At 52.9% G+C, this 21,086-nt stretch overlaps 1 protein-coding gene across 4 annotated transcripts in view; it reads left to right on the forward strand.

The window, feature by feature from the left end:
* The window catches only part of ZNF618 (zinc finger protein 618), a 192,071-nt gene extending 171,331 nt beyond the window's left edge, over positions 1–20,740 (forward strand). For 2 of the 4 annotated variants that reach the window (XM_075560369.1, XM_075560367.1), the window contains 4 exons: positions 744–827; positions 3,503–3,580; positions 12,528–12,629; positions 13,267–20,740. In XM_075560369.1, coding sequence (XP_075416484.1) covers positions 744–827; positions 3,503–3,580; positions 12,528–12,629; positions 13,267–14,786 — 1,784 coding nt within the window. In that variant the 3' untranslated portion in view covers positions 14,787–20,740. The remainder of the gene's footprint in view (positions 1–743; positions 828–3,502; positions 3,581–12,527; positions 12,630–13,266) is intronic. The other 2 variants (XM_075560370.1, XM_075560368.1) reach the window with 1 other exon arrangement.
* The last annotated feature ends 346 nt before the right edge of the window (positions 20,741–21,086 follow it).

The raw sequence follows: 21,086 nt of genomic DNA on the forward strand, positions 1-21,086 counted from the left end.
GACTTGAGCAGGACCCTGTAGGGTCTTTGAGTGTGGTGTTTCCCCAGCAGGTGCCCTAGGTCACCATTTACATGGGGTCTTAAGGAGTCTAACGTTTTCAAAACAGAACAGGATCTGTGACCGCCTGGGTCGCCTGAAGCTAAACGGGTCTCTCCAGTGCTGCGTCTCAGAGCCTCACATATGCGCCTGCCAGCCGTTCTCCAGGACGGGGCCGGAGGGGCTGCTCTGCGGCCCAAACGGCTGGCCTCGTTCCTGATGCCTTTCTAGCAGAGCCTTTCTGCCAGCCCTGGTGCTCCAGGAGCACAGCGAGAAGCCACCCTGTCACACCCTACCTAGCACTGCACCGTGGGCTTCTGGAGAGGGGTGAGCCAGCGTGTAGGCCAAGAGGCCCCAGGGGAACTCTGACTGTGACCTCCCTGCCACCGGAGGACCATCTCTGCACCATCGTGGTTATTGCAGTGGAGGGGGGTGGGGGTGGGAGGGCACATGGCTGTCAGTGTGGCGCCCACAAGCCCAGGACAGAAAGAACCCAAGGCCCGATTGTGCCAGCAATATCAGGTAGGTCTGTTGGGGTCCTGGCAATGTGTCAGGGCCACGCAGGGGAGCCTGGCAGGGGAGTCAGGCATAAGGTCCCCTGCTGAGTCCCCCAACTGAGATCCTGGCACTGGCCCAAGGCCCCGCCCTGGCTTCCCACCAGTGCTGGCCACTCAGCAGTGTTCCCGCTCTCCCTCCCTTCCCACCAGCAGAAAGCGCTTTCAGCCGGAGAGTGGAAGGCAAAGCACAGAACCACTTTGAAGAGACCAACAGCAGCTCCCAGAACTCCAGTGGTGAGTGTCCCCCACCCCCACCCCCACGCGGAGGTCTTTCTGGTGCAGGATGGAGACTGTGGGTGGGGACAAGCAGAGCCTCGCCTTTCCTCCAGGGACCTCCCGCTGGCACTGTGGCCCCTCTTGGTCAACTCTGTGGAGAGAGACCCCTCATTCCAGGTCCCAGGCTTAGGCTCCCACAGCCCCAGATGTTGAGGGTACCCGTGCTACATTTTTAGGGTGAGGGTCCCAACCAGTTAGGCAAGGGGGTGCAATAGAAAGCTATGAACTCCAGTTCAGGTCCCACTTGAGACCCCAGTGGGTGGACCTCAGTTCGAGGCGTGGTCCAAACAAAGCCTCCCTGCCCGCTGCCCCTACCAAGTCCTACAGGTTTGCCGGTGAGCTCTCGGTGGTGTTTTGGTGCCCTCTGGTGGCTGCTTGCAGAGCCTTGGCGCCCAGAGCAGAGTTGCGCCCCCCAGCATGATCCTGGGCTTGGACAGCAGGGCTGGGGTAGGCACAGCTGGTGGCCTGCACAGGGAAGACCAGGGCAGGCTGACAGGGGGACTCTCACCCTGGTTCTGTTAAGGTAAGGCCCCGAGTCATGTGCCTTGCACCATGCTGGGGTACTGTCTGGGTGTCAGGAAACAGTGGGGAGCACAGGCATTTGGGAGGGGGCTCCCTGTGGCAGTGTGAAGTCTCACTTAAGTCCAGAGCCGAGGTTTGAACCCCGGCTCCACCGCGGGTGGCCTGGGAGGCATCTCTGATGTGGGAGGTGGGTGTGCGGTGCAGTCAGTGAGCATGGTCAGCCGCATGCTCCGATGTTCCCATGCTGGTGTGACTGCCGGAGGGGCTGCAGACTACAGAATGCCCTGGGGAGGGTGGGGGCTGAGAGGGTAGGGAGGCAAAGATGCTGGCACCGCTCCCCCCCTTGAGTCCTAGAGAACAGTGGCTTCCCCAAACTGTCTCCACCTTTAGACATGTGCTCCCCCAATCTACCTCTCAGGAGACACCCGGGTGCACTCTGACCTCTGCCCCCAGCAGGCCTGCAGGGCTGGTGGGACTTGCCCGGTCACGTGGGACTGGGTCACAGTGGCAGGAAGGAACAGAACTCACAGCCGAGCCTCACTGCACCCACCCCAGAAGCCCATGTTTTACATGGGTCGGGAGCTGACCTTTCACCTTGGGGTTGGTGTGGAAGTTCGGCCGCTGGTAGCCACCATGTATTGAGCGCTTACTGTGTGCCTGGTCTGTGTTCGGAGCTTTGTGAGTCTGTCTGCTTTCATCCTCCCCAGCGCTGTGGGCCACAGCACCTCTGCCACCTCCCTCTTTGAACCAGGAAGCTGAGACTCAGGAGCGGGGGCTTGTGGCGCTGGGTCGTCCACATGCTAGGTGGTAGAGCGGAGCTCACAGTGCAGTCCATGAGGCCTCCACACTGCTGCCTCTGCCCCTGACCTGTGGGAAAGTGGAATCACACCACCACTGCCCCCGCCCTGCCCTGCTCCCACCGGGGGGTTCCCTGTTTGGCATCAGACCCTCCTGTCCCCAGGACAGGACCTAGAGGCCGCTTCCAGTCCCCAAGTGGGCTGCCTCTTGGCACACCTGTCCTTTCTGGTGAAGCTGCCCCAGAGGGAGGCCCTGACAGGGGTGCCCCAGGCCCAGCCTGCCCCTATTCTAGCAGCCTAGCTGTCCGGTCCCACCGAGAGCCCCTCCAAGCTCATGGTTATTAGAACAGAAATGATGATGTTCACATCCTAGGACCTTGGAAGAGACTTGGCTAAATTGTTTCTCTTTTGCAAAAACTGCAAGTCCCCTGATTTCCAATCCTTTCCCTCTCCTACAGAGTAAGTGAAGGCCCCATCCCATCTGGGTTGTAGGGCTGGAGAGAGTGAAGCAGTGCAGAAGCAGACTCGGCTGGTCACGTGCTTTGGGGACCTTCCCCAGCTGCCGACTGGGACCCACCCTGCACTGGGCCAGGTTGCTGGAGGCCCAGCCCCAGGCAGGGGAAGGAGCTTATGTGGGGACAGGGCAGTCTGCCCCTGCACCCCCTCCTCCCCAGCCCTGGGAGCAGCCAGCCCACCCAGTTCCCACCGGTCCTTGGCGTAGCCTCAGGCCACCTCTTCCACCTGCCCTCAGACATCCCTCTTCTCTTTTCTCCTTCTCCTTCCTCCCCTGCCCTCCCCTGATGATGCTGAGCAGTGCCTACCACACAGGACCCTTCAGACGTGCCCTCTTCCTCCCTCTGGCCTCTCTCCCGCCCTCTGGCCTCTCACTCTCCTTCCTTTGCCTGCCCCCCTCCTCTTTTCTGTGACTCTCACTTCTTGGTGTTTCCATCCGATACCTTGACTCAGTTGTGGCTCCTGGGCAGAGCGATGGGCTGGGAGACCCTGTGGGACACAGGCCCTGCCCTGAGGGAGCTCTTGGTCTAGGCATGTCTCCCCTCGACCCCCTCATCCAGGACTCACACAGTGCCTGGCACACAGTAAGCACTCAATAAATACCCGCCTGGTGGGCCAGATGGCCCCCTGCCTGTCTGTCTCCATCCTTCTGCCTTCTCCAGCTTCACCCTGGCTGATTTAGGGACAGGGAGGCCGGCAGGCTAGGCCTCAAGGACAGGGGCCCAGGCCACATTGCCACGGGCCCGCAGGGACGTCCAGGTCTGCCCTGCCTCTGACCCGACTGCCTCGCTTCTCCCACAGAGCCCTACACGTGCGGTGCCTGCGGTATCCAGTTCCAATTCTACAGCAACCTCCTGGAGCACATGCAGTCCCACGCAGGTGAGCGCCCACAGGGAGGCCGGGCCTGGGACAGCCCAGAGCGCCTTGGCAGAGCGGCCCCTGGAGGCGAGAGGAGTAGCGTGTGGAACAGGCCTGGCACTGGTGGCATTCCGTCATTGGTAACCGTTTTCACTACCCACCGCGCCATCGACAAACACCGGTGCCCATGTCTGTGTGCAAGCGGAACTGCCTCCCCAGGGTTTCCAAAGACCCAGGTTTCTGTCCCGCCTTTCTCCCAGGGACGGACTGCACCACCAGCGGTTTAGCCACTCTTGCCACCTGCAGAGCCCTGGTGGCCTGGGGTTCCAGCTGGACTGCTCACCACAAGGTCAGCAGCTCAAAGCCACTAGCTGTCGCGTTAGTTTCCGCTGTTGTTGCTGTTAGTGGTTCTGCCTGTCTCCGCTCTCTAGGTGTGGCTGGCCGAGCTGGGTTACTGATCTGTTCGCTTGCCATAACTTCCGTTCCTTCAGTTCTACGTGCACCGGGTATTTTCTGTATGCTAGGCACGAATTCCAAGGAGCGCTGGTGGTGCTGTGGCTTAAGCAAGGGACTGCTAAGCGCAAGGTTGGGGGTCCTAACCCACCAGCCCTCCGCGGGGGTAAGAGGGCGCCGTCTGCTCGTGAAGATGCACGGCCTCAGATGCCCGGAGGGGCACTTCTGCTCTGGGTTCAGGCACCGAGTTGAGGAGCGGGCCCTTGAAGCGGGTGGGTGCTTCTGCGCTCAATTAGGAGGCTGTCGATAGAGGGTGGGCCTGCCCTGCTGTGGCCCTACCTCTCGCTCTCCCAAGGCTTGCTTCCCTGAGCCGCTTTGTTCTGGTCCAGCGCTGCCGGAGAATGCTCCCAGCACTCCGGCGTGGAGCAGTCCAAATCCCAGGCAGCCTGAATCGGGATTAAAGGATTGCCTCTATAGAGAGAAATTAAGCGTCATGATCTGCGCAGTTCATAGCGCCGCTGATAAGGAGGATCAGCCTCGACTAACAGCAATCTCATTAAGGGGCTGCTGAACGTCACAGGGTAATTCCCACTAATAAACTCCCATTCTCTTCCCTGGGAGAGCCTGCTGGGTCCCTGCTGACAGCTCGGGGGGATTGGCAGGATGATGCTGTGCACAGCTCAATCGTGAGTGCTGCCAGCCCGCCAGGAGTCTCCCTGATGCTTCCCGTCGCTGACTGCTTCAGCGCTTCCCGAACACCTGTCAGTGAGCTGGCGAGTGCCTCTCCATTATACAGGCGGATAAAGCGAGGCTCAGAGAACATCCTCACCGGTCCACAGGTGGTCAGCTGGTGGAAATGATCTCGTATCGTGTGAGCACTGATGCCAAGGCAGCGGTTTTCAATCTGTGGGTCTCAACCCCTTTGGGGGTCGAACGACCCTTTCACAGCGGTCATCCGATTCATAAGAGTAGCAAAATAACAGTGATGAGATAGCAACGAAAATAATTGTACGTTGGCGGTGGGTAGGCACCACAACAAGAGGAACTGTATGAGAGGGTCACAGCCTGAGGAAGGTTGAGAACCACTGCTCTACGGCCTTCCCCTGTGTTCACTCGGTGGATTCTCGGGGCCTCCCTGCAGTGAAGCCCACCAGCCGCTTAGAGATGAGGACCCGGAGCACAACATGCTGAAGGTACTTGCTGGAGGCTGTGCCGTCACACCTGGCTGGCATGTGTGGTGGGCATCCTCCTGTGGCCACCCAGGCACTAACAGAAAGGGCAGCACCTCAGTCCTTCCCTGCAGCACCGTCAGGGGTTCCCAGGCAGCCAGCGGCTGGCTGTTCAGTTTTAGGATTTGGGTGGTGGCTGACCGTTTGGTTTCTCATCCCTGTGATGTCAGTCTGGTTTGGAAGGTGGTGAAGTCGCAGAGCTGGGGGAGGGAGGGCTCGGGAGATGACTGTCAGGTGTGGAGGGCCATGGTATGTGCTAAGATCCAGTGACAGAGGCCTCCCCCACCCGGAGTTGATCTCTCTCTGGAAGACCACCTTTATTCCAGTTCTACACTCACCCTCTACAGACATGCTGTGTGAATGGGGCCCCGGTCGCGTAGTGGGAAACACAAAGCTGTTAACAGTTAGAATCCACCAGCTATTTCACAGAAGAAAAATTGAAGCTAGGTCAACTCCCATAAAAGATTGAAAATCTTGGAAACCCAAAAGGGGCAGTTCTTCCCTGGTCTGTAGGGTCGGAATCAACTCTGTCAGAGTCTGGTGGTACACAGGGACACACATCCAATAATCCTGAGTTTCAGCGCCCAAACCCAACTCAACCCAATCGACTTGCCATCGGTCGATTCCAACTCACCACAACCCTGGGTAGGGTTTCTTAGGATGGGAGTCTTCGGGATCAGACAGCCTCATCTTTCTCCCACACAGTGGCTGGTTGAATCCGAACCCCCAACTCAGTGGTTGGCAGCCCAGGGCTTATCCCAGAGTGCCCCTAGGACTGCACTATGGGAAGAAGTCAGCTCTCACTCCCGGCGACCCTGTAGGGTTTCCCAGGAGGGTTTCCGAGGCTGACCGTCACCTTCCAGTTTGTCGCGCAACACTTCACCTCCTGTGTCACCAGCACCCTTCTGTATGGTTGTAGAGGACGGTCTTCGCAGCCATGCAATAATCTCGAGGGCAAGTCTTGTGGAAAAGCAGAGACCGGTGCTCACTCAAGCCCCAAATTCTGGAGGGAGGAGGTGAAGCAGACCAGGAGAGTTGAAGTGACAGACACACCCCGCAGCCATGGCAGAGCCAGGTTCAAATCCACGGCCTTCAGCAACCTGAACTCAGGGGTGGAGAAAGTTCACAAGAAAGGTCGCTTGTTCTCACTGTTTGAGGCATTCTGTTTTGTTTTGTTTTCCTCTTTAAAAGTGAGTTCTGTTCACCGAAGGAAGTGGCAAGTGCAGAGGCGTTAGAAAATGAAAGATCAGTCACCATCTCACTCTGTTCCGTTGCTATATTAAGGGGTTTCTTTCCATTGTGTAGAAAATTCGATTTACTGAGACATCACTTACTAAATTTAAGTACACGGTGATCGGTTTTGACAAGCGTAAGACAGTCGGTCCACCCCCATCCAAATGTGTATCATCACCCACCACCCAGAAAACACCTCCATGCCCCTCCCAGGCACTCTGCATCGCCAGCGGGACAGCCTCTCTGTTTCTCTCACTGCCCTTTCCCTCCCTGGAACCTTATACACATGGAATTAGTGAGCTTGGCCATTGTGTCTGAGTCCTTTCACTTCGCATGCCTTTGAGATTCGTGCATGCTATTTCAAAACCTGCCAGTAGTCCCTTTCTATTGCTGAGTGGCGTTCCCTGGTACAAACCTGTTTATCCGTCCTCCAAATGATAAGCAACCGGTTTGTTGTCTCCAGTTTGGGGCTATGAGGAATAAAACCGCCATGACCATCAAGTGCAAGGGTGTGGACATTGGTTTCCTCTTTCATATTTTACTTTGACGAAAATATGCACAGAAAGAGATAATCCATCTCCACAGCTGCTTCTACGTGGGCGGCGTTCCTCCAGTGGTTCACCCTTTTTGCTGTCCTCGTCCAAGTCTTCAGCTTGATGTCCCCTGAATAGACGTATGGGTCCCTTTCTCGTGAGTAAGGGCCTAGGGGTGGAATGACTGGCCCACATGATAACTCTGTGCTCAACAGCTGAGCAACTATCGGGCTGTTTTCCAAAGCACCGCTTTTGCTTCTCCACCAACTATGTGTAAGGTTCTAATTACTCCATATCCTCACCAGCGCGTGTTGCCGTCTTTTTCGTTGTTGCCAGCCTACTTACTGGCTACGGAGTGGTGGCTCCTAGTGGCTTTGAGTGGCATTTCCTTAACCAAGGATGTTCGGCATCCTTTCATGTGCTTATGGGTCAACGGAGTATCTGGGAAAATGTCTGCGCAGATCTTTGCTCGTTTTCAGTGGGATTTTCTTGTTATTATTGAGTGACTTGTGTTGCTAGACTCAGTTTGCTCCCTTTTTTCAGGATCTTTATATTCATTGGAGCCGTTGGGTTGCAGTTTTCTTGTGAGAGCTTTTGTCTAGTTTTTTCTTTTTATCAGTCTTAGCCTTATTAGCCTTAGAAAAGGAGAAATGTCTCCTGCCTTTCCATTTTTACAAGAGTTTGTGAAAGATTAGCTTTGGTTCTTCTTTCAACAAATGTAGAATTCACCAGTGAAGTCATGTAAGCCTGACCCATAGCTCTCCTCACACACACCCCTGATCCTGGGATGGGAGTATTTTTATTGTTAATTTAGTCTCTTTATCATAGGTCTGTTCAGGTTGTGTTTTTTCTTTTTTTCCTTAAATCAGTTTCAGTAGTTTATATCTTTTAAGGGATTTTGTTCCATTTCATCTAGATTATCTAATTTGTTGACAAATTATTATTCATCATATTTTCTTATCCATTTATTTTTGTAAACTTGTAGATTTTTTAAAATAATGGTCCTCTCTCTGGTTGAGGAATTTTCTTTCTCTTTATATAAGAATTTGCTTCATGAGCAGGTATTGAGTTTTGTCACCTGTTCTTGTGTATTGATGGCCTTTGGGAGGAGAGAGAGATCCCAGTTTCTTCTCTTCTAAGAAGGCCACACTCCCTAGGAGGCATCAGGAGGCTTGACCTTGATCCCAGCCTGAGCTCCACCCCTACACTCTCATTAGACATTCAAGTTGATGTAAAACCATCTACCACGATCATATAAATGAGCCTTGCATTAAACTGGTCTTACATCTTTTGTAAGGTTATATTTTATTTTAGTACAAAATATCACCTAATTTCCCTTTGGATGTGTAATTTTCAAATAGTTACATTTTTTCAAATATATTTTTATTACTATGTTTTATTAAGGTACATGTTATCAGAACAATAATGAACCATTTTATGTAAAGTGGGTTTGATTTCTAATGAGGGAGAGCATACTTTGTATTGTTTTCCTCTCTTTGGATTTATGAAGACTCCTTTTATGACCACATATAACTTGGCAAACGTCGTGTGTACACTTGCTAGGAGTGTGTTCTGACTGCGCTGCCTCCTCTGTAAATGTAGGACCGAGTCGGATGATAGTATCATCTAAGACTGCTATTATATTTCCTTCCTTGATTGTTTGATCTACCATAGACAACATTATTTCTTCAAATACTTCACTTTTCTACCTCCAGTCTGTGTCGAGTGTGGTAAAATGTGTGTTAGACTGCTGCATGTTGTTGTTGCTGCTGCTGTTCTTCTTCGGTGCCATCAAGTCAGCTCCAACCCACAGCGACCTTGTGCACAGCAGAACGTAACACCGCCCGGCCCTGCACCGTCCTCACACCGTTCCTGTGCCTGAGCCCATTGGTGCAGCCACTGCGTCCGTCCATGTCGGGGGGGGGCGTTTCTTCTTTTTCTCTGCCCCTCCGCTTTATCAATGATGGGGTCCTTCTCCAGAGACTGGTCTCTCCTGACATTATGTCCAGAGGATGTAAGAAGTCTTGCCATCTTTCCTCTACGAACACTCTGGCCACGCTTCTTCCAGGACAGGGGGGTCTGTCCTCTTAACAGTTCATTGCACCTTCAGTATTCTTCCAGCACCACAATTCAGGCTCATCGATTCTTCTGCAGTCTTCCTTATTCAGTGTCCAACTTTCACAAGCCATGAACACCTTGCATAGCTTGATACTAGACAATGCCAAATGATTACTGAGAGAAGATTGTTGACATTTCCAATTATATTGCTTGACTTATTTTTCCTTTAAGTTCTGTTAGTTTTTGCTTTGTGGTTTTTGAAGCTCTGTTACCATATACATACACATGTAGTACTTTTATTTCCTTGGGAATTTAATCTGGGAGTTGTTTCATAAATGGGTGTTGAGTCTTATCACATGTTACTGTTATGAGTGCTAGCACTATGCATTATTCTTATCTCTGATAATCGTCCTTCCTTGTTCTGATGTTTATTTTTGCATGTGATGATATCACATCCTACTTTCTTTTCATTACTGTTTCCATGAGACCTTTATTTAATTTGACATGACTGTAGGAGCCATGGTTGGGCTGCTAACTGCAAGGTCAACAGTTCAAAACTACCAGTTGCTTCCTGAAAGAAAGATGAATTCTACTTTCTACTCCCATAAAGATTATATTCTTCCAAATCCACAGGGACAGTTCTACTTGTCTAAAGATCACTCTGAGTGGGAGTTGATTCTATAGCAGCGAGTTTGGTTTCATTTTTCTTAACCTGTCTTTATATTTGAAGAAGTTTATTATAGACAGTATATTATTAAGTCATGCTTTTAAAAAACTTTTTGTATGGCAATCCTGTTCTTATTGGGAATGTCAGACCATTTACAGTTAATGTAATGATCAGAGTTACTGGATTTCATTCTGTTTTCTTGTTATTTGATTCTTCATTATTTTCTTCATTATTTGTTGCTTTTTATAAAAATTGCCTGTCTCATTTTGGATTGAGAATTGTTTTATGACTCATATTTTCTCTCTATAATCAACTGACTATCTGTAACTATTTAGTTTTTAGGTCGTTAGAATTTATACTATATATATTATTTTCCACCGTCTGCTTTCAAATATTAGATCGCTTTTTAAATTGTATCAGAACCTTCCAAAAGTATACACAGGAGCTCCAAAATTTTCATGGGAAAAATCCATTGTCTTTTAATGTACATTTTTTAATGTATGTATTTTTTTCCATTTTATTGGGGGCTCTTACAACTCTTGTTACAAACCATGCATCAATTGTATCTGACATATTCATACATGTATTCCATGTTCTTTTCTATATACTTACTTTCCATTGAACCCTTGGGATCAACTCCTTTTTTCCCTCCCTCCTCCCCCCCCAACCCTGGTGGCCCCCTGGTAGATTGTAGATTGTTAATTATTTTTGACTCTCACTCCCACCGCCATCTCCCTTCCCCTCTGGTTTCTGTTGCTCTTCCCCCTGGATGGAGGTGTGTATGGTTATGTGCCCTTCATTGTGATCAGTGCCCTCCTCCCTCCCCACCTCTACTCCCCTTCCCTTTTGGTATCTCAATTCCCATTCCTGTTCCTGGGTTCCATGTGTTGTGAGTTTTATCTCTTGCCTATACCTTTGTACATGCTCCTGTCTAGTCTAGATTGGGAGGCGGCACTGAGGTGATGATAGGCGGGCTTGGTGAGGAGGCCTCCAGGAAGCAAGTATATTGCATGACCCATTAGTGCTCTACTGCACCCTGATTGAGTCACCCCCTCCTGCGACCCCTCTGTGGGGGGATGTTCCATTGTCCATAGATGGGCTTTGGGTCTCCGCTCACACCCACCTCCATTCTCACCAATGCACTTTTGTTCGTTTGTTTACTGTTTGTTGTGAATCTTCTGATGCCCGTTGCCCAGTCTCGATGACACCTCATGATCGCACTGGCTGGTGAGCTTCTTCCATGTGGGCTTGTTGCTTCACTGTTGGATGGCCGCTGTTTAACTTCAAGCCTTTAAGACCCCAGACACTGTATCTTTTAATAGCCGGGCACCATCTCTGTCTTCACCATGTGCTTGTGTATCCATTTTGTTAGTATACATTTTATACCAAACTTTTGGGGGCCTTCTTCCTGTGTTGCTACACTGTTGCGATCATTCATTTTTCTTATGTATCTACCGCTGTAAAGTATTTTCTTCAGGGAACAGTCATTTCTATTTCAAAGAGATAAAATGTGTAGGGGAATTTTTTTGTTGTCTCGCGTATATTTGTAGTACTCTCTTTGTCGATCCAGATTTTTATTTGATAACACTCTTCTTCGGCCTGCAGAATTCCCTTTAACTCTTCATATAGTAAGTATCTGCTTTTGTTTGGCCCCAAAGTCTTTCATGTGATATTCGTTTGTGAAAGATCTCACTAGGGCCAGGATTTTAGGTTGACATTTTCTTTTGCTGCTTTGTTCCATTGCCTTCTGGTTTGCGTAGCGTCTGATGGGAAGGATGTTGTCATTCTCACTCTGTTGATTTGTACATACTATAATCCATTCATTCCTCTGGTTAGTTATCAGAGTTTCTTTCCATTGGCTTTCATCAATTTGATCGTAATAGAGTGATCATGCTTTGTTAAGTTTAATATGGTTGGAGTTTATTGAACTTTTTTCATCTGTGAGCTTATAGTTTTCATCAAGTTTTTGTTGTTGATGATGATTTCTTCAGCTATATTTCTGGTCCTGAGATGCCAGTACTGCTCGATATTGCCCATGCTCTTTTCATTTATTTTCAGCCTTTGCTCTCTGTTTCTGACTTCTCTTGCCCCGTGCAGCAGTGAACATGAGTATGCTCACAAATGCTTTCTTCTGTGCCACTTAGTCTTATCCCAGTGCTGTTTTTCATACGCATTTTATTTTTATCTCTAGAAGTTCCACTTAGCTTGTTTTTTGTTTCATTTTGTTCTATTCTGGTTTTTCTTTATACTTGAGCATATTTCTATAATTTCTAACTGCTGTTTTTGAGTTCTTACTTGTTCTAGAGTGTTGTTGGTTTTTCATCAGCCTTGTGTAATTTCTCCCCAACCATACACAAATCCAACACAAAAAAAAACTTGCTGCCATCATCTAGCCTTCGGTGGGTTTCTGAAACTGTAACTTTACAAGAGTAGAAAAACCCGTTTTCTTCCTGCGGGGCTGCTGTTGGTTTCAAACTGCTAACCGTGAGGATCGCAGTCCAGTGTGTAAGCACTACACCACCAGGGCACCTCGATACAGATTAGAACCCAGCAAAGACTGTGAGGTCCCCACCTTAGGTCATTTCTGTATGATCATTTCCACTTTTCCAAAGGATAGAAAGGAGACCTTACAGACATAAGGGAGTTGTCTAAAGTGGAACAAGAGTTTGAACCCAGGCCTGCCTCCCAGAAGCCATATTTTGCTTTTAACTCTCATGCTCTATTTTCACCTTCTTTGTAAGCAGGTCTCTCACACCTCAAGGTGTAACAAACATTCCTTCCCTTTGTGCCCACAGCTGACAACGAGAACAACATCGCCTCCAACCAGTCTCGATCACCATCTGCCGTCGTAGAAGAGAAGTGGAAACCCCAGCCCCAGAGGAACAGTGCCAATAATAGTAGGTCTTGTCCCGGAACAGATGGACCCGTGGTGGTCTGTTGGGGCCCCGTGGGGCTTCCAGTTGTGTTGTCCCTTCTGCCCCCACCCATCCCCACCATCCGCACTTCCGTAACGCATAACAAAAGCACAATTACGTACGTCTGAGACACCATATGCAGGTGTTATTAAATTGCAGGATGGGCCAGGGGAGACTCAGGAAGAGGGAGAGGAAGGTGCCTTATTTGTAATCAGAAAGCACAAATTAATGACACACCCAAACTAGAACCTGCCTCTCTGTCTAGCTGTTGGCTATACCTTCGACTTGCACTGTTGCCCTGTGGGTGGGATTGTCCCAGCGGTGTGCCTAGAGGCGGTTTCCATATTGAGGAAGGTATTGGAATAGTTGGCCTCAGAGACCAAGGTGAAGAAGACCGATAAAGCAAGTTTACTGCACCCAGGCCGTTATTCTTGACTAAGCAGCCAAGATTTATGCTCTGCAATGGCCACAGATTAAAGGCAGCCAGTGCCACCAAATGGTGTGAAGATGGGATCTGTTCGTTATTCCCTAATACTGGGGACTCCGAGGAGCAGGCTGCAGCCGGACCAAGGAGGCTCCATTGCCAGGATTAATCGTGTCTCTCTGTGTCCCCCACCAGCCACCGTGAGTGGTTTAACACCCAACAACAGCATGATTCCCGAGAAGGAGCGGCAGAACATCGCGGAGCGGCTGCTGCGGGTCATGTGCGCCGACCTGGGTGCGCTGAGCGTGGTGAGCGGGAAGGAGTTCCTGAAGCTGGCCCAGACCTTGGTGGACAGCGGGGCCCGCTACGGGGCCTTCTCCGTCACCGAGATCCTGGGCAACTTCAACACGCTGGCGCTGAAGCACCTGCCGCGCATGTACAACCAGGTCAAGGTGAAGGTGACGTGTGCCCTGGGTAGCAACGCCTGCCTGGGCATCGGCGTCACCTGCCACTCTCAGAGCGTGGGCCCTGACTCCTGCTACATCCTGACCGCCTACCAGGCCGAGGGCAACCACATCAAGAGCTACGTTCTGGGCGTGAAGGGTGCGGACGTGCGTGATGGCGGCGACCTGGTGCACCACTGGGTGCAGAACGTGCTCTCCGAGTTTGTGATGTCGGAGATCAGGACGGTGTACGTGACGGACTGCCGGGTGAGCGCATCCGCCTTCTCCAAGGCCGGCATGTGCCTGCGCTGCTCGGCCTGCGCCTTGAACTCAGTGGTGCAGAGCGTGCTGAGCAAGCGGACACTGCAGGCCCGCAGCATGCATGAGGTCATCGAGCTGCTCAGCGTGTGCGAGGACCTGGCGGGCTCCACGGGCCTCGCCAAGGAGACCTTCGGGTCGCTGGAGGAGACCGCCCCGCCCCCCTGCTGGAATTCGGTGACGGACTCGCTGCTGCTGGTGCACGAGCGCTACGAGCAGATCTGCGAGTTCTACAGCCGGGCCAAGAAGATGAACCTCATCCAGAGCCTCAACAAACACCTGCTCAGCAACCTGGCCGCCATCCTGACGCCCGTGAAGCAGGCGGTCATCGAGCTGAGCAGCGAGAGCCAGCCCACCCTGCAGCTGGTGCTGCCCACCTACGTCCGGCTGGAGAAGCTCTTCACGGCCAAGGCCAACGACGCGGGCACCGTCAGCAAGCTCTGCCACCTCTTCCTGGAGGCGCTCAAGGAGAACTTCAAGGTGCACCCGGCGCACAAGGTGGCCATGATCCTGGACCCACAGCAGAAACTGCGGCCTGTCCCGCCCTACCAGCACGAGGAGATCATTGGCAAGGTCTGCGAGCTCATCAACGAGGTCAAGGAGTCCTGGGCCGAGGACCCCGACTTCGAGCCCAGCGCCAAGAAGCCCCGCTCAGCCCCAGGTGAGAACCCGGCCTCGCAGGAGGATGACCGGCTGGGGAAGAACGAGGTCTATGATTACCTGCAGGAGCCCCTCTTCCAGGCCACCCCCGATCTCTTCCAGTACTGGTCGTGCGTGACCCAGAAGCACACGAAACTCGCCAAGCTGGCCTTCTGGCTCCTGGCGGTCCCAGCCGTGGGCGCCCGCAGCGGGTGCGTCAGTATGTGCGAGCAGGCGCTTCTCATCAAGAGGCGGCGGCTGCTGAGCCCGGAAGATATGAACAAGCTCATGTTCCTGAAATCCAACATGCTTTAAGTCGCGCTGTCACAGACGAAGGAGGGAGAAAGGAACAAAGAACATTAGGGAAAATATATAAGATAAAACAAACAAAAAAACACACACACAACACTGTCACAAACCAAGAAAAAGGAATTTAAGTTCTAAACACTGTGGACCTCATTATCAATGCCCCCTGGAAACTTTAAGTGCTTTTTTCCCCCATGTGTGTGCATATGTGCTCACACCCAGTCACGGGTGTGTGGGGAGAGGAGGGCTGTACGCTCACCCTCCGTGGTCACGGGCTCGCTCCTTGCATGTGTGCACACACACACGCGGCCCTGGTGCATGCACACGTGCCTGGCAGTGGGCACATGGCCATTAAGCTGGGTCTGTCAGGAAAGCTGAGTGTGTGGGGAAGAGGGAGATGCTTCGGTGTCTTTTTCTCCATCGGGGGCTTTAAAAGACTCCACTTTCAGGTGTGCAGATGGGTAAGAAGCTGATGTTGTAAGATGTCCAGGCAGCTGTGATCTGAAGTGACTTGACGTCCTCGGTCCTTCACACCGCCCCCCACCCCCCACCCCACCCCCAGCCCCAGCTGCCCCGCCATGGACTGCCTCTCCAGATGGCATCAGACGGACGGTTTCTGCACTCGACTTTGTTTCTCATTCACCTTCAGGGCACTGAGCTGCTGCCTCCGTGACATCCCTCGGGGGTGCCCGGGCAGCCGCCTTAGACACACCCCCATCTATCTCCCCAAATCAGGAAAAGGAGACTTTAAGAATATGAAGCTGACATTTTGCATTTTCATATAAGGTAGAAAAACAAGGGGACATTTTTCGGAGAAGGATAGATATCGCGTCCACTCCTTACGTGATTCCCTCCCCACCTTAACATGTTAGCAAGTCCTACCTTTTTTTGTTTGTTTGTTTCTTAAATTTTATTGAGACTCTGCTAGGAGGCACTGAATGTCTGTAACTTATGTTTTTGGAGTCTGTTTTGAAACCACCCTTTTTGTCCTTCAAATCACACTGTAAACGAGCTCATCTCAGTGGTGTATCCCAGTCCTACAGTCTCCACTGTGCTTTCCCCAGATGGCCTCAAGTGTCCGTGCAAACCCCCAGCCAGGACCAAGAACTCCACGACGCTGTTTGGGAGGCTGGGGCGGGCTGGGTGTGGTGGCAGCAGACACCGCTGGGACACGTGTAGCTTATCCTCTTGAATGTAAGTGGAAGGCCCGTCCTCCTGGTCAGCTATGCCTGGTTCTGCGTATGTCCGATCTCTATACCCAGCGTGCCCCACACCGCTCGCCACTTCACCGATGCTCCAGCTCCACAGGGACTCCGGCGTCCAGCCTTAGTCCTGTCCGTCACACCTCAGATGCAACAGCCTCCCCTCCCCACTCACAGGACCCCAGGGGGTCAAGTGGTACCGTAGCCCACAGCCCTAGGGGGACCCTCCATGAGCCTCAGGCCCCCGTTTTTAGGGACAGTCGTTGAGCACGGTGCCTTGGGCCAAGCAACTGATGCTTCTGAGGGTGACCGCTCCTGAGGGTGGCATGGCGTTCGACCCCGCTTGATGCTGTGAAAAGTGCGTCCAGACTCTCCTGCTGCCCCATTCCCAAGCACTGGGAATGCCCCATTCCCAAGCACTGGTGCGTCTACCTTGTCGATGCCTCCAGATCAGTGCTCGGCTCCCCGCCCCTCGTCAGTGAATGTGGTGCCGATAGTCTCGCGCTCCTGTGACTGGAGCTGCGGGCTGGACATGCTTATGTCCTTTGAAGCCCATCATCTGAGAACGGCCACCGGGTGGGGGGCTCCTGGCAATAGCACATCCTGCCATCCTTGGGATCAGCTCTGGCGCCTCATCCCTCCCAGTAATAAAGCATTACACAACTGCAAGATACCTCGATGACACACAGCACTGTATAATTGCCCCTCCCCACCAGGGACCTAGAGGCGGCTGTGCATCAAGAAGGCTCCGCCCCTGGCGCCGAAGCCTGCACGCCGTGTCTCATGAGCACTTAACCGGCTCTCCTTCCCGAGCCTGGGACATCGTGAAAGAGAAATGGGTCAAAGTGGGCCCTTTCCAGATCCGCTCCAGCAAGCTACGGTCTCAGGAATCACCGCGCCACGTCCTCTCCGAAGAAGTCCCGGGTCATTTCCTCCACCATGTTTTCAACTGGCTGTGTGCCCTCAGAAGAGCCTCTGTCGTTGGCACGGGACACCTGGACATTAGCCTCATGCCGCTTTCCAAAGAAGGGGAGCACCTGCAGGCTGGGGGCAAGCCCTCCAGGGCATTCCAGAAGCAGCAGGAGGGTTCTTGGCAATCGACAGACACCCCGATCAGCACGTCCCTCCTTGGCATTGCTGCCGGGAAGGCCCCCCTGGGTTAGCACTTGGGCCACACAAGGAGGATGGGCGCTGCCCTCTGCCTGAGTCTCTGGGAGCAGAGGCTTGTCTTGCTCAGAGCGGAACTGGGCAGTGGCTCCCGTCCCTGAACCAGTTCGAGAGGGAACAGTTGAGCCTTCCACTTCTTTGCAAGGCTGCCAGAGCCCCCACATTCTCCTACCCGGAGCACCAGGGTGTCTGCCACCCACCGGGACTGTTGGACAGCAAAGGTCTTGTTCAGCTCAAGAGGTCTGGTCGCATGCTGTCACCTCATAGTTCCGCCCTCCTTCCCAGCTCAGTGCAGTACTTGGTTTGATGTGAATGCTACTGACTCCTTGGCCATTCCCCCCGCCGGACGGCAGGGTGGCAGGCGGTCGCTTCCATCTTGCACCCTGGTCTCCCCCAATACTGATGTCACCCACAAGGCTGCTTTCCCCCTGTGCCCATCCGTTCCTCTTAGTGCAAATCCTGCCTCAACAAACAGCTTGATAAAAACCAAAAGATCTCCCAGGTTCAGCCGCCAGGCCCCTTATCTCCAGCAACATCCACCTTCCTGAAATTCCAGTTCAGCCAGCAGATTGAGGTGGACTCTTGCGGCTCTTCTCTCGGCATCCAGCCTGCCCTTGACTTGGTGCATGAATTCACTGCCGGCCTCCCAGCTCTGTGGCCACCACGGGGTCCTGGGGGCTGGGAGACCGGGAAGCTGCATCCGTCCGGTCATTACTGACAACTTGGAGGGTGGCCTACTCACTTGGACACAGCTCAGCAGGAGCCTCGGGATGGCCAGCACGGCAGTGGCCTATGTCTTGACATCTCTGGACCCCTGAGAGGAAGAGGGAGAGGAAGCTGCTTCCCTCTGCATGCATGTGGCTTCCGTAACGCCCAGGTCAAGGGTCACGGCATTCCTCTGCGACACCAGGAGTGACCGTGTCATCTCTCCTAAGAGGATGTGCCTCTCCCGTCGCCCCATCTGCCTGGGTCCACAGTAGGGCCTCCAGAGCCTGCACCTCATCTCTGGCGGACTCTCAGCACCTCTCGTCACCTGCTGTGCCCATCCCTGGAAGAGCTTGGCCACCGCCCCGCGTGACTCGCTTGGCAGCTGTGGTTGATTGGGAATGGGAGCCGTGGCTTCCAGACCCTGAGAGGGCAGCCGTGTGTCACGGATGAGAGGCGACAGGTTTCCAGGACACCCAAAAGCACTTGTTCTGTGTATCAGGTATGTCACATGGCCACCTTGTCGTCTCCTGAATTTCCAGGGAGTCCCAGAGAGCAGGTGTTCCACTGCAAAGCCAGACCACCTCGGATGTAGGGAGTGTCTGCTCCCCACTGGACTTGGTCCAGGCTGCCTGGAAAGTGGTACTCTAGGGATGCCAGGGATACAGCATGAACTCTAAGGGGTTCTCACAAGAAGGCTGGAAGGGAGGTGGGGCCGATGCAGAAGGAGTCCCTGTGAGGTGGCCTGAATGGTCACCATGCATTTGACGCTTGAAGAGACAGGAAGAGGAGCTCCCTAGACCAGGACAGCCAGCCTCTCCGTGCCCCATTGAACTGCCTCACCAGTCTGGTGTCGCCCAGGCCCATTGGTGCCACACCTCCACCTCTGAGATGTATCCGAAGGAGGAGGGGCTCTTCAAATGGCATTGGACAGAACCAAAGGGGTAAGGCTCAGCCTGTTCCCCGGGAAGCTGGATGGGGAGCCCCGCTGTCCAGCCCTAGCCCCTGCATCAAGCGGAGCCCAGGGGGACCTGGGTGGGACCTCCCCTCTCCTTCACTGTGGCTCATGTTCGCTAGGCCAGTTATGGTGAACCAATGATACAGTGTTTTTCCTCCCTAAGTTCCCCTCCGGCTTCCCGGTTTCTGGGGGGCAGCGGGGTGGTTGTTGCCCTGCCCGTGTGGTTTGAGGCTCATGGTTAGCAGAGCCCTGTCTCTCCGAAGAAGGAGACATCTGCTCCGCTGCCCCAGCAGTGAGGGCAGCGATGCCCCTCTGCGTCCCTCCTGTACTGCAGGTGTCACCTGGAAGATCCCTCCCCTCGGAGGAGGGCGTGCTGGCTCTGCCGTTGGCATCAGCACTGCCCACGCGGGTACTCCCCCCACCAAGCGGTGAGGCCCCCACCCCCACTGGACACCTTCACTCAGAACCAAAGTTCCTTAAAGGGGCGTGGCCCAGCCTTGTTCGCAACCTCAGGGTCCTGGGATTCTCGTGGGGTCCCTGCAACCCAGGGGGACTGGGCCTCCAGGATCTGAGACCTGCCCCGCCGGAGGGCACGTCTCTCCAATCTTCCCAGCATCCCACCAGGGGGCTGGGTCCTGTGACCCTGAGCCTGGGGACTGCTCGGGGCTGAGACTCGCCAGCTGGGGCGAGGCTGTCAGACTGCAGGCAGGGCCATTTGATCCCAAACATCAGGAACCCATTTTGTACAACCACCGAAGAAGCAGAGATATTTTTTAAGAAGCGTAAATTATTTTCAGTTGTTTTCCAATCCTTTTTCTTTAACCTGCAAGTTCATGTCGGTGATTCGTTCACATCAGGTAAATCTTAAGGAAGCCTTGGTGCCCCACTCACCCCCGCCCCCACTCAGTAACCCCTACGTGCCCCCCACCCTTTCTCAGTAGTTCAGATGTTCTAGGCAATACCATAGACACACCTGTGTCTGCAAGTGAAAGAAATTCAAAAGTCATCTTAGAAAAATGACAAAAAAACAAAAAAAATTTACAAAAAAACAAACACACACAAAAAAATATCTTTTTTAGGCCAGAGTTTTCTACAGGTATTAATGAATATTTTTCTTAATCCTTCTAAGTTTTATGTGTTTAATATTTCTTAATACCGGTAGCATTAATTTATACTTTTGTAGCAACACAATATTTTTATAAACAGCCAGTGCTTGGCTAAAGTCTTCATGAGGGGTTCATGCAGGGCCATCTCGGGGACCCTGTGTACCGTGTACTGTATTAAAAAAAAAGTTAACCTAGTGTCCCACTTGCTGTGTTCATGGTCAGACGACGTTGCTCGGAGTCTCGGCTGGTTGGTGCACACCCAGCGCCTCTCCAGGGAGTCCACTTGCATGGGGGTGGAGTTGACGGTGCTTGTGACAAATGTCAATCCCCGAGACCCAACTCGAGGGTTTAGGGAGGGGTTTCTGTCTGTCTGTCTGCTCTTTGTTTGCTTCTCTTCGTTTGGGTGCCCTTCTCTGTTGGCAGCCAAATCGGCTTCATGACGTTTCCGACTGTTTGCTGACGTCAAATGGAAGAAAGGAACGGGGAAAGGAAATAAAAAGATTTTTACAAAGCGAGACAAATGGAAGCTGAGCTGTTTAAATGTTGCTGTTTTTTACCTGTCTGTACTGTGTCTGAAAGCGGGGCGTTCCTCCCCACCCCCCTCCCGAGAAGAGGAAGGTTCTACCCGATCCCTGGAAATCGCCAAAAGCCCCGGCCCAGAATTCAGGACTGCACCCCAACCCCTGAATTCTTGCAGCACGGTTCCCCAGTTGGCTGACGCCAAGGCAGAAAGACGCCCTTTTCACAGTCAGAGAGGCTCAGTCGCTTACATGGTTTCCTGTCAGTGTTGTATTTATGGTTTTACAATAAAACGGTCTTTAGGAAGATGGCTGCGTGGGGCGTGTTTCTTGGGCTCCGGGCGGGACGGTAGGGGCGCAGGTGGTGGGAAGTCGGGGCGCTGACTCCTTGACTTTCAGCTGGCAGGAGAGCTGCTTGCTCCCCGGCAGCAGCTGGCCTGCCAGAACTGGTGTATGATGCCGGAGGCCTCCAGGGCGCGGAGGCTGGCTCCTCGGGCCTTGCTTGTAGAGCATGGTCCAAGGAAGTGGGTACGGGTGTGTTCTTCGAGTCCTACGGGCCCAGTCCCTAAGGCTTATGTCCACGTGCCCCCTGCTCTGGGCTCATTCATGTGCCTCAGGGCCCCCTTCCTCGGGGGCCTCGGCCTGCTGTGTGA

The sequence above is a fragment of the Tenrec ecaudatus genome, chromosome 10 (assembly GCF_050624435.1).
Source record: "Tenrec ecaudatus isolate mTenEca1 chromosome 10, mTenEca1.hap1, whole genome shotgun sequence".
NCBI lineage: Eukaryota > Metazoa > Chordata > Mammalia > Afrosoricida > Tenrecidae > Tenrec > Tenrec ecaudatus.